We start from the raw sequence: 13,057 nt of genomic DNA, 5'->3' as shown, positions 1-13,057 counted from the left end.
GTCCCGGAGTCATACATGACAAACACTTTATTGCATTAAGAAAGGCATCTGTTAACTGCTGGGCCGCAGGGGGACCGCACCTGAGGCCACTTCAGAAAAATGGCAGAGAAAACCCAGATTTTTCAGCAGCACAAAATGGCTAGCTCCTCCTCCACTCTCCCCATGAATAGGCATCAGGGGCTACGGTCCGTTCTGGTGGGAGCACCGAGTTGCTGACTTCACATACAACCAGGATGATCCTAGTTCGCCACCAACACAGGTGCGTTCCTGGCCACCGCCCAGCAGCCGACGGCGGCGGCTCGAACACAGGAGGCAACACCGGGTGGGGCGCCCGTCCCATCCTCTGTGGTGAACCCGCTCTCCCGTGGCTGGCTCTGGGGACAGTCTCAAAGGCAGCGTCGCCATCTGGGGCCCAGTGAGCAGACTCCCTGCGGGGGGCTGCGGTGGCTCCGAGATTGGTTCCATCCGAGGCTGGAAGCGGCTTGGTTCCGGCTCGCTGCACAGCAAATGCTCCACCCCGAGGGGGCGGCTAGCCAAGCGGCTCCTCACGCAGGGCAGGGAGTGGTGCTCCGCCCGGCGGGTGGCGGGCGCATCCAGTGGGGCTGGGGAGGATGCACCTACGGGGCAGAGCTGAGGAGCGGTGGGGACGCTGGCCCAGGGACTGGCACCGCAACGTCTGAGGGGCCCAGCGTCCATCCGTGTGCTGGGTGTTTGGGCCCACACGGCTTTCCCATCTAGCCCGAGCGAGGAGCCAGCCACCACGATGCCCAGGCTGTCACCCGTTCAGAGGGACTGTCCACGCTGCTCCTGAGCCTCGTGGGGCTGCTCGGTTTACCCGCACGTTCCTGGGTGTCCCTGAGGGGTGCCGCTTCTGGATCCAGAAGCACCAGGCTGCTCGAGAGGCATGGTGCTATGCCCATCACTTCCTGTGCCCAGCCGGACGTCGTCACCCGGTGGCTTCAATGGGGTCGATGGCTTCCTCCAGCGGGTAGTGCGGGGGCAGGCTGCCCTCCCCCGTCACTCATCTTTCTCCTCTGCCCACCCTCACCCTGCACCAGGCCACACCACAGGGCGCACTGCTGACGCCCATCTGTCGGAGCGTGAAGGTAAACAAACATTCAGGACTTCTGTCTTTCCCCGCCCTGGCCAGCATCTTCGTCGTTGTCCAGGCCTGGACGGAGGTCCCTTGGGGACCCGGGGGGAGGGGGTCACTCCTGCACCAGGAAGTTGATGAGGGCCGTCCTGGGCGAGAGGAAGGCCTTCTTGATGCTGCGCCCCTGCAGGAGCCTGGCGCCCAGCTCGCTCTGCAGAACGAGCTCGTGGACTTTGTCGGGGTCCCGGGCCACGTGCTGGGGCACAGGGACTTTGCCGCAGGCTTTGTTGTTGATCTGAGGAGAAAAGCCGGAGACAAGCAGTGCTGAGAGGCAGGCAGGCAGCCAGGTGCCCAAACCCACTTCCTGCAAAGGGCCCAGGTCTGTCTGGGGAAGGGAGTGCGGGGAAGGAAGACGGCCAAGGCAGCACCGGCTTCTCGGAGGACCGAGTGCAATGAGAGCGCGAGGAGCGAGAGAAATCTGACGCAGCCTTTCTGCAACACAGTGTTCCGAGAGGGGGCCCTCCGTGGCCGACCTCCACACCATTAGCCTCCCCCCTCCCCCCAAGGGAACCAAGAGCAGCCGAATGAAGCGGAGAGAGGTGGAGACAGTTGGAAAGGAAGATAATCACCCTGTAATGCGGGACAGGTTTATTTTCCCACTTTCCAACCCGAGGGCATGAGGGTTCTATGCGCAACACTGGTACACGGTGACCTCAGACAGAGGTGCGGGCGGAGGAGATGGGCGGGCAGGCGGGATGGGCCAGAAAGGCCACAGGCCGCCAGCCAGACAGGCCCGCCTGCGCTGGGGGCTGCAGGAACCACTCACCAGCACGGCCATCTGCACGACGTCGGGCGGCTGCAGGAACTCCGGGTCCACAGCCGGCCATGGCTGGAGCAGCACGCCGGCGTCCCAGGCGTAGTGGGCGCAGAGCTTCCTGGGCACCAGCGCCAGGCCTGCGAGGTCAAGGCCAGAGGGTCAGTGAGCGCACGCGAGGCTCCGGAGGCCGCACCACAGCTTTTCTGAGCCTACCAGGTGCTCCCCACTGACTCCGGCCTGGCTTACACCCAGGCTGCAGGCAGCTTTCCTCACAGTGCCCGGAGCTGTGATGGATGGACACGGGTTCTAGGGAGACCGGGCTGCTGGTCCGCGCTGGTCCCTGCAGTTCTGTCGGGGACGGAACGCCTCTGTGCTGAGAGTGGATCCCCAAACCCTGAGCGGCTGGCTTCCTCTCTGGGTGGAAACTACGGTGGTCTGAGGGCCCCTCGGCTTCTCTCCACCTCCAGGAGGCGTTCCCGCCACTCATGGGACTGGAGAGAGCTGACTTTGGCTCAGGGTGGGTCAGACACGCAGAGGCAGAGGAATGAACCCCCGAGGGCTTCCCGCTGCACCCTGAGCTGGGGCGGCCGTGCCCAGGCGCTCCGTCTGCACCCACAGGGCTGCAGGGCCCGCTGTGGTGCCCGGGCTTTCCCTGGGGCGCCCACAAAGGACAGCTCTGATTTCGAAGCCTCTGCAGATCCCGTGAGCACAGGAGGTGCCCCCGAATGTGCAGGACACACACAGATAGAAAAACAGATGCCTGGGCATTCCTTAAAAACATACAGTCAATTTTCCTAATTTTATTCAACCAATCCTCTTCCCTATTGGTCTCTGATGTTTCTTCTACAACATCTTATCCTAGAGATGGCTCGGGACTATTCCCTGCGAACCTACTTGACGTGCCCGTCTGCGAGGAGGTGGAAACTCGGGTCTCAACGTGAGTCAGCACACCCTGCTGCCTTCACAGGGAAAGCCTCGCCACCAAAAGCGACGGCCGTCCTGTCTCGCTGTGTGCTCAGTGACACCCCAATGTATCTTCTAAGCACAGGCTCCCTATCTCGTTGAGGACTGTGTGCGACAGACCGGCAGGGCCACGGGCCACGGGCCACGGGCCACTCTGAGCAGCACTGGTCCGATATGTCCTGTTGGCCTCGTCTTGATTCTCGTGTGAGTACCACAGGCGTCCCTGCCACAGCTTTGTCTGTTTTCCTGTTGGACCTTCTTGCAACCCCGTGCTGCCCGTCAATCTCGGGGAAGCGAAGGCCCCTCGGGCCTGCGATCGAGTGGTGGACGGGACAGGTCCCCGGGCCCCGCTGGCCCCTGGGAGCTGGGGCTCCTGTGCTCACCAACGAACCTGCTTGGCTTCTAACACATGTGCCTCCAGGCAGAGGCAGGAAGTAGCTGCCCGCCTGTCCCTCAGAAGGGAGCCCATTGACACTCACAGCTGAGGAGAAGGCGGAGGTCGCGGAGCGAGATGGCCATGGCCCAGGATGGCGGATCCTGTGGCCCAGCCGCACCGGGAAGAACTCCAGAACCTCCGCAAGGCATCGCACAGGATGCTGCCAGATGCAAGGACCTTGGCAGGAGCTGTTACAAGTTCCCCTGTGAGTGAACGAGGAAGCCCGGCCTTCCTGGAGCAATCCGGATGCGTATTTATAGCGGCCGGGCCCGCGCGTTCCCTGTGGACGGAGTGGGCCGTCCTGCCAGCGAGGAACAGGAGCCCACCGGGCCCTGTGCAGACTCTCCTCCCGCTCTTCTTGGGGAAGCACGTGGAGAAAGTCCGAGCGCAGCTGGGAGGTGGCAGGCCTGGCACACAAGGCCGCCGCGCAGGGCCAGCCGGGCCCATGGCCCCCCCTCCGCCCCCTCTGGGAGAGCTGACGTCACTGACCTTCCCGGGAAATAACTGAACCAAGCCCCCTCCCCCTGGGAGAGCTGGCGAGGTCGAGCCACTGGAAGAGAGTGCCGGGTGGTCACGGCTCCTGTGGATGCCAGGCCTCCCCAGGGCCAACCTCAGGCCTGCCTCAGACACACAAGGGGGCACGTGGGGACACTGTGGCGTCTGACCCCCGTGCCTCGTCCAGCCCTCGCAATGCTGAGGAGGTGGACAGGAAGCGAGGCTGCATCACTTTAGCCTTTGCCCACAGCAGCCCTGCATGCCCCGGTAATGGACCCAACTTGTTAACACAGGTGCATGCCTGGCGGCCTGTGGCTGAGGACACAGCAGAACTGCAGGCTCAGCGAGTGTCCGCTGGGCCCCTCGATGCCTGGGACCGGGACCCTCTGCTCAGAACAAGTGTTCACACCTGGGACCCCTGAGGGGCGCCCGCCGTGGCTGGCATCAGCGTGCGGGACGGAGCTCCAGGACCTGCCTGAGGGGCGCCCGCCGTGGCTGGCATCAGCGTGCGGGACGGAGCTCCAGGACCTGCCTGAGACGTTCAGGGCCGTGTTCCTGCTGTTTCCTGGGGAGAGGTCCCTCACGGGGATCAGAACTGCGTTGTTGGTGAAACTGTTTCCTGGCATCTCACACCTGCAGGCGCTTCCCAGCTGCGCTCGGACTTCCTCCATGTGCCTCCCCAAGGCCCGCTCCCGCCTGACCTGCGTGACGTACAGAAACCGTCGTCTTTGCCGTGCAAACGTCAGGGGCTTCTGCTTCCCTAAAAAGAGCGGGAGGCGGAAACCCTGCACAGAACCTGGTGGGGGTTTCGGTTCCCCGCTGGCAGGATGGCCCATTCCCATCGATATGGAAACACTGTTGTTATTTTTATTTATTATTATTATAATTTTTAGAGAGTGGATGGGCGGGGGAGAGACAGACAGAGAAACATCCATGTGAGAGACACATCAATTGGTTGCTTCCTACACGTGTCCGACTGGGGGTCCAAACGCAACGGAAGTACATGCCCTTGATCGGAATCGAACCTGTGACCTTTCAGTCCATGGGCTGATGATCTAACCACTGAGCAACCGGCCAGGGCTGTCTGGGTCGTCTCTCGAATGCTGCTAGTTCTTACCTTTCCTTGCCTCCTTTGTCTTCACTCTGAACGTGTTTAACCCTCACAAAGTCCCTACAATTACCTCCTCAACTCCCTTTCCTTCTAAATCACTGCCTCAGTGTCACTGAAAATCCCAACCCCCCAGTCCAGGGCTCACAGAATCCATCACAGAACCTCCCCCCCACCATGGCTGTCCCCTCACTTGGAGCCCGTCAGGACAGCACCCAGTCACCACTTCCTCCTTGTGGTTCCCTGTCTCTTCGGCTCCCTTCGGTCTTGGAAAGACTGAGTGACGTTTTTGGCGGTGTATGTGGCCAACAGCACTTATTTCAGGAGCCGGTGCTCTCCGTGTGACTTCCCGGGGCCTCTGGGCGGCACACTTGGGAAGGCTGCGGTGAGGTCTGCTACTTCTCAGAGGCCCCGGATAAAAGCACGTCGACCCAGCATTCTAGGCGGCCCGTCTCCTGCGAGCGCCTGTAAAATGTCCCAGCGGTCACAGGACACCCTTGAACACAAGGTTTGGGGGCCCAGGGCCTGGGGCCCGCACAGCCACCTGCACAGCACCTGTCACTTCATTTCCACTTCCACCGGGGCCACTGGGGGTTCAGTGCGGCCCTCCTGCCCCTGCCGGGCCCGGGGACTCGGGGCGCTGCAGAGAAACGCGCCAATGACCCTCCTTTCCTGTGAACTGAGACTCGTTCGGGCAAAATGCTTTAACGGCAAATAAATTCCATTCTCTTCCTTCTAACAAAGAAAAAGACTAAAACCTTATACTATTTTACGAAATAGTTCCATATTAAAATTACAAAAAATGGAAACAAGGAAAATATTTAACAATTAAAGAAGGTGGCTTAATGTAGAGAATGTCCAAATTATTGTTTTTTTAATATGTCTTTTTAATTGATTTTAGAGAGAAGAAGGGAGAGGGTGAGAGGGATAGAAACATCAATGAGGAGAGAAAATTGATTGGCTGCCTCCTGTATGCCCCACACTGGGGATTGAGCCCACAACCCGGGCATGTGCCCTGACCGGGAATAGAACATGTCTCCTGGTTCATGGGTTGAGATGTTCAACCATTGAGCCACGCTGGCCGGGCTCAAGTTATTTCTTAAAAGGAGAAGATGCGGGCATTGCAGCGATGACCTTTCAGAACCATCAGCGGGCCCTGGAAAACGGCCTCGACAGCTGCCCCAAGACGGGAAAGCACAGGGAAGCCCTGCCTTCGGCTGTCACCCGAGAGCAGGTCTTACGTTGAGGACACAGCCCACCTGCCTGTGCATGGAATCACCAGGAGCATTTAAAACAGATGCTCCCACTCCAGACCCCAGAGCCCGATCTCCAAGGGTGGGTGGGCAGAGGCGCCCACACGGAATCACCCGAGCCTCAGGAGGTCGCACCGGCTGTGGTACCCGCTGAGGAATCAGGGGCCTGAATCGCAGCCTCAGTGAGTGCAGTTTAGATCTGCACTGTACGTCCGGGGCCCCTTTCTCCATCTGTGAAGTGGGACTAACCACGAGTTTCTGTCTTAAAAACATGACATGGGGGTGCCCGAGCCGGTTTGGCTCAGTGGACAGAGCATCAGCCTGTGGACTAAAGGGTCCCAGGTTCAACTCCGGCCAAGGGCACATGCCTGGGTCGAGGACTCGATCCCCCTCAGTAGGGGGCATGCAGGAGGCAGCCAATCAATGATTCTCTCATCACTGATGTTTCTATCTCTCTACCTCTCTCCCTTCCTCTCTGAAATCAATAAAAAACAGAAACAAACAAACAAAAAAACATGACATGGGGGCCATGATGTGTGGGCGCCAGGAGGCTGGGTGATGGGGAGGAATGTTCTGCGGTGACATGGGTATTCACACTGTCCCAAAGGGGGAGGTGTCTTCCCTTTGGGCGGGGTGACCACAAAGCACCACTATTCCGAGCACAAGACGAGCACAGATGCCAAACCCCGGGCCCCCGGCGGAGGACATCTGAGTCCCGGATCAGGTTCTGCAAGAGGCTCGAGCATGTTCTGGGGAGTAGTAACCGGTCAGGCGAGGACGCCCACCTACCTGCCCAGAGCTCGGAGGTTATGTGAGGGGCCATCGGAGTGGCCATCACCAGCAGGGCACACAGAGCGTCCTCGAACTCGGGGCTGTGGAGGACGACCCTCTGAGAAGCATGCTGCGGGAGAGAAGAGAACACGGATGGAAGACTGAGGAGGCATGTAGGATACGCACGGCAAGCACGCCAAGACGTAGCGGACGTCCAGACACTCCGCGGGCTGGAAGCAGCCGTCTGGACCGGGCGTGCTGGCTCTGGACCAAGAACTTGCCCCATTAGATGACAGTGTTAAAAAGAGCTTCGGCTGACCAACAACAAGTCCACTCCTCTTAACTGAGCACTGCCTGTGCCCTCCGCCTGAAGCCCACTCCTTCAGCTCTCAGACTGCCCTCCGAGGGCGGCGTCTTACCCCGCGGGGCAGCGGGAGCAGCTGAGGGTTAGAGGGGAGCCATCTCCCCGGGCACATGGCTAATGTCCACCCCAGTTTTTATCTATCTTCTAATGTGGCGTGTTTAACTGTATTAAAAGTGGCAAGCTTTACGTAGTGCCATCTATCAATCTCTTCCCCTGTTCTTAAAAGCTTGGAGAGGGCTTCGTTATAAAAAGCATGTGTTCATAGTTTTAATAGTTAATAGTTTAAATGTGTTAATACTTTGGTTGGCAAGTCCTTCACCCGGCAAGAAAAAGGACAGTCACTTGCCCCAAGACCATGAGTCTGTCCTGCAAAGGCTGACTTCTGTTCTCAGTGAGAGCAGCCTGACTGGTCTAAGCTACAGGAATTAAAATGTTAATGATGCCGGGCGGGGGGGGGGGGGGGGGAGGGGGGTAGTCACAGGAGCCCAGGCAGTGGGACAGGAAGAGGAGGCACAGTGGGAAGGCTCGGAGGCCGGGGCTGCTCCTGGAGTTGTCAATCCACCACTAGGCCTCTGTGTCCTCATCACCAAAACATGGATGGGGGGGAGGGGTGGTTAGGACCAGATAATCCTTCGGAATCTTCCAGCTCTAAGTCGAGGCTGCGACTATGGACAAAATGCTTCTTTGAGATAAAGAAGGTGACACTGTGGCCCTGCTCAGCCCCCGGCCTGAGCCCTCGCCGGCGCCTCGCCACGTGGCAGGAAGCCTCCCGCTCGCCTCGGCTCCACGAGGACAGACAGGCGCTTACCCAGAGGGCCCCGCTGAGTCCCATCAGATGAGAGATGGCGGAGTTCAGAGAGAAGTCCTCCGTGAAGTTGGCGGTCACCTAGGGGTGAAAGTTGAATTATTCCCTTTCTTCAGAACTCCTCCAAGCTTTCCACAAAGAAACAGTGAATCATCCAAAAGTGTGAATTAAATGAAGGCAATCACAGCTATTTACACGTGTTCACGGGCTCGACTCTCCACGATAACGTTTCACCAGCACAAAGTGTTAAAACCATGTCGACGTTGTGTGCTCTCCCCACACAGCTGGGAGGTGCTGGGCTCATGGTGGGTCCTAAGAAAACACGGGGAGGAGGGGCAGGACCCCTGATGAGCGAACACGGACACCAGAGTGGACAGGAGACGGGGAAAGGACGCACTTCCCCTCGGCTGCGCGGCTTCGATGCACGAGGAGGAGGATGAGCACACGGGACAAGGTTAGTCTTCCATTTTCCATTTTCAAATGTGCAGTCGACATCAGACCACGGATACGACTTGTCAGCTTTGTCCCGTGTGTGTGTGTGTGTGTGTGTGTGTGTGTGTGTGTGTGTGTGTGTTTTCCGATTTTGACCACGGGCGAGGAGACAGAGAAAGAACACATCTTTAAGATGTCCAGAGTCCCCGCTGTGTTGAAATAACCCACTTCTATTATCTGACAGGACAGAAGGGCTGGCCAGGCCCAGAGAGAAAGTATGTGGAATGAAAACAATCCCTCAGGCGCCACTCAGAGCACCAGCGCTCTCCCCGCCTCCGGTCTCCACGCCAGAGGACGGAGGGCGGAAAGGAAGCCGAGGAGGTGTCCCCAAATGAGACCAGGCTGGACCGGGGGCCACGTCAGGTTACACAAGCCAGAGAGGAACAGCGCTCCCCTTCACTGTCACCGGTTACCAGCGTCCAGAAGTGACCGTGGCTGACTTTATACGTTGGAATCAGCACATTAAAACAAAACAAAACAACAAAAACCCACAGCCCGAGGAGCATCTGGGGTCTCTGGTACCCATTAAAAATGGCCTCAGGGTTCCTCAATGCCTTCTTTCAGAGACTGTGACATTTCTACCAAGTTCTTAAAAGGAGACTGCCGCCCTGGTGGCTCAGCTGACTGGAGCATCGTCTCGTACCCCAGCAGGTGGCAGGCTCAACTCCCGGTCAGGGCACATCCCCAAGTTGTGGGTTAGGTCCCAGGTCGGGGCACATACAGGTGACATCACTATTTCTCTCCCTCTCTCTTTCTCGCTCTCTAAAAATCAATTAAAAATATATTCTCAGGTGAGGATAAAAAAAAGTTCCAACTAAAAAAAAAAAAAAAAAAGGCAAATATCATTGTATTAGAGCAGATTCCTAGATTTAAAAAAATTAAAGGGTTTTGTTATCAATGAAGAATATTTTTAAATGATTTAGATAATAATACACGATTCTCTAAGAATGTAACATGAATAAATCACTTATTTGCAAACATTAACCCACAATAACTCACACAGATACTGTGTGAAAAAGTCACTGGCTGGCACGTCCCGCACCAGGGAACTTGGATTCTAGCCTCTCGGTTCCTCACCGGCTGTGTGACTTTCCTCAAGACGCTTAACCTCTCTGTGCCTCATCCCTGTCCCCATCTGTAGAATGCGGATGCAAAAGAAGAGAGTCCTTCATGCCCTTTCACCTCTCAAATTCTGCTTCTGTTGCTCTAAGGTGTTAGTGCGATCAGCGTGATCCTGAGCTGGGCTCTGCCCGCATGTGTTAGGTGTGGACACATGGAGAGCGGGCAGCGCCCTGAGATCCGATGGACAAAGGGCGGGCCATCCTTAGAGGGGCCCCCTCCGGAGAGCAAGTCTCCCCACGAGAACGGCTGCACTCCCGCTCTGCCGTGACGAAATACCAAAGCAGATGATCACTCAAGGCCAGTGGGGCCACCCCGATGAGGAGGAAGACCCACGTGGGCCCACCGAGAGAAGGTGGCCACACCCACCTCGAGTGCCCGCTGGAGTCGCCCGGTGTCCCCGGGAAGTCTCTGACCTGAGAGATGATCGTGTTCTTGTACGCCCAGAGCTTGCGGGCCTCGGCTCGCTCCTCGCTGCTCAGCCGCTGGGGCCTGGGCACCTCCCCGGAAGCCCTGGCCTCAATGAAGCGGGTTGCCAAGGACCACAGCCGCTGCTGCCATCGCAGCACGCCGGGCAGTGCGTCGGCTGCGGTGGTGTCGGTAAATGAGAGGGAAAGAGAGACACGTGGGAATGACTGGGTTACTCCTGAGCCTCGAAAAGCACCTGTGAACTGAGGACACGCTTGGCTGTGCCCCGTGGATGGATCCACGGGCAGGTGGATGGTCCTCCCTGGCCGCCAGTGTCTGGGAACGCAGACCAGGGCGATTCCATCAGATCTCAGCGACCCAGACGCTCTGAGCACCAGGCGGCAAGGCTGCTGAAAGTGCCGCCCAGGACTGTCCCTGCCCCGGGGAGCTCAGAAGCTCAGCCAGGATGTGCGCACTGCGCGCTGCCTGATGAAGTGCCTGTGGCACCGGCAGGGAGCCTGGGGACACAGTCCCCATCTCACCTGGGCAGGTAACACGCAGGGCGGTGGTCTGCAGACCGCTGGGAGCCAACCGCGTACAGCATGAGCTGTTTGCACACGACGTGTCCTTGCCAGACGTGTGGACTGCCTATGTCAACCTTGCTCATCCAATCTGGGTGCTGATCTGATTTCCAGGAGTCACCCTGGATCAAGGGTCAGCCAGATGAAGGCCAGGCCACTGGACAAGGCGTTCCTAAGCCCGATGCACACAGAACTTGGGGAAGGCGCGCTAGGAGCAGCTGCCTGGAGGCCGCCTGCAGGGGGACAGGGGGCAGAACTGCGCCCCCAGGTCTGCACTTCCTCATCCCGGGCTCTAATGCAGCAGGGCCAGGACTGGCGCCTGTGAGGCCCCTCCGGCCACCCTGCTCACTAGAAGTGAGGTGGCAAACTGGGGGGTGACCCAGGCATCTGCGTGCCTCTTCCCATCACACGCGTGAGGCAGGTCACCCAGGAAGCGTGAATGGCCGCTGGACAGGTACCCAGGACACCCAGATTATTTTACATGTTTATTATACATATTACTTGTAAGTATGTAATATGCACGCCACATAATACCCATGTTAAATATGTAAAGATACTTATGCTATTTATAAGTATACTAGCAGCCCGTTTGCACGAAGATTCGTGCAATAGACCTTCATTCACCTGGCTGCCTGCACCAGTTTTCTGCCGGCACCAGGGACCCAGGCCTTGGCTGTGGCCACTGCCTTCTGCCCTCTTTCAGGGTCGGGGCTTGGCCCCGGGCGGCGGCCTTGGGCTCGGCTGCACCCCAGCCTCCCTGCTACAGATCTTAGGAGCCGACCCCCAGTGGTTGCCTGCGATCCCTGCAGGCTCCTCGCTGGTGCCCAAGGCTGGGAAAGCCTCGGGGGGAGGCTTTCCCGGCCTTGGGCTCGGCCGCACCCCAGCGTCCCTGCAACGGTTTGCTGGTGGGCGTGGCTGGTGGGTGTAGCGAAGGTACGGTCAATTTGCATATTACTCTATTATTAGGTAGGATGATGTGTATGTATAATAATATAATAAATCCAAGATCAGTTTCCTTCATGCCGTTCTAGATTTAAATGGCTTCGAGAGAGACTTCCCTGAGGGGGCTCTGGAGGCTGTGGCGACTGAAGAAGTCACGTAACAGCAGGCCCAGGCCCAGGCCCAGGCCCAGGCCCAGGCCCATGCGGGGTTTCTGGACTGGTGAGGGTGGTGGCACTTCTAGAAAAACCCTGTCAGGGCAGATCAGGGGCCCAGGGGCAGCATGGAGGCCAGTCTGGCTCCAAGGACACGTTCTCAAGGTGGGTCCTCGTGGAACCTGGGTCCAGGGCTTGTCGGAGGCAGGCTCCTGGGCCCGCCCCGGGGCCGTGGCGGCAGGGGTGCGGACGGGGAGCGCGTGATGCCAAGGAGCTCCCGGGTGATTCGGAGGCTCATTCACCCGAGACACTGGGCTCCCAGGGGCACCACCCTGGCTGAGGCGGACAGACGGCCACTCGCTTCACAAACCCCATCTCTAGACCCCTCTCCCACTGCCTTCAGCCAGGACAGCGGCGTCCCGAATGCCTGCGGCGTACAGGCTGACGACAAAGGGGGCCGGGCAGGAAGAGGCAGGCGACTTACTCTTGACGTCCCACAAGATATCCTTCTCCGGGGGCGCGGCGAAGAGGAGGTAGAGGCGGACCGTGTCGATGCCGTACTGCTGCACCACCTCCTCGGGGTCCACCCCGTTGTGCTTGGACTTGCTCATCTTCTCCCACGTCACCTCCAGCTTCTCCTTTGTTTTTGCATGAACAGGGGCAGAACCTGGATCCAAAATAATACGTGGGCACGGCGTGTGCAACCCTGAACTGGTTCTATGAAAACGCACTCAGTAAGAAAATAGTGGGTGAGCGGTTACAAGTGCCCACGGGAACCCCGCTAGTTCACTGAACAAGCCTCTCTCGCTCCTTCCGCATTATGTTACCAAAAACTGTTTTTACGTGAATGAGGCTCACCTCCCGCCACAAATCTCCCTTCACGAATATACAATTTTTCCTCAGCCACAAAGACAAAGCAATCTCTCTTTTTATAAAAGTATGCACCGAAAGAGGAAATGAGAAAGGACAAGAAGGACTCCTACGCATGGCCGTTTTCCTTGTGGATTCGGGGTTTCCTGTGGGAGCTGGCGCTGACCAGCGAGGCCTCAGAGCAGCACAGCGCCCTGCGTCTCGGCCACTGGCCTTCAGGCCTGGTCTTGGTGCCCACGTCTTAGTCCCCAATGACCTCGCACTGTCAGGGCCACGGAGCTAACGCACTGGGCTCACGGGAATGTGGTCCCTCGGTGCTGTCAGCGCCACGCCCTGTTCTTGGAAGTGTCTCCTTCCCACCCACACGCAGTGGCCCAGATGGCGCTGA

The 13,057-nt window shown here is 58.4% G+C and overlaps 1 protein-coding gene across 2 annotated transcripts in view; it reads right to left on the bottom strand.

Annotated features, from left to right (window-relative positions):
* Positions 1-1,152: 1,152 nt before the first annotated feature.
* The window catches only part of LARS2 (leucyl-tRNA synthetase 2, mitochondrial), a 100,274-nt gene continuing 88,369 nt past the window's right edge, over positions 1,153-13,057 (bottom strand). For both annotated transcript variants that reach the window (XM_054729852.1, XM_008154346.3), the window contains 6 exons: positions 12,284-12,466; positions 10,133-10,302; positions 8,109-8,186; positions 6,955-7,066; positions 1,920-2,047; positions 1,153-1,388 (listed from right to left, as the gene is read on the bottom strand). In XM_054729852.1, coding sequence (XP_054585827.1) covers positions 1,209-1,388; positions 1,920-2,047; positions 6,955-7,066; positions 8,109-8,186; positions 10,133-10,302; positions 12,284-12,466 — 851 coding nt within the window. In that variant the 3' untranslated portion in view covers positions 1,153-1,208. The remainder of the gene's footprint in view (positions 1,389-1,919; positions 2,048-6,954; positions 7,067-8,108; positions 8,187-10,132; positions 10,303-12,283; positions 12,467-13,057) is intronic.

This window comes from Eptesicus fuscus, chromosome 18, assembly GCF_027574615.1.
Source record: "Eptesicus fuscus isolate TK198812 chromosome 18, DD_ASM_mEF_20220401, whole genome shotgun sequence".
NCBI lineage: Eukaryota > Metazoa > Chordata > Mammalia > Chiroptera > Vespertilionidae > Eptesicus > Eptesicus fuscus.
Note: the sequence above shows the minus strand (reverse complement) of the source record. Positions and strands in the feature narration are given on the sequence as shown.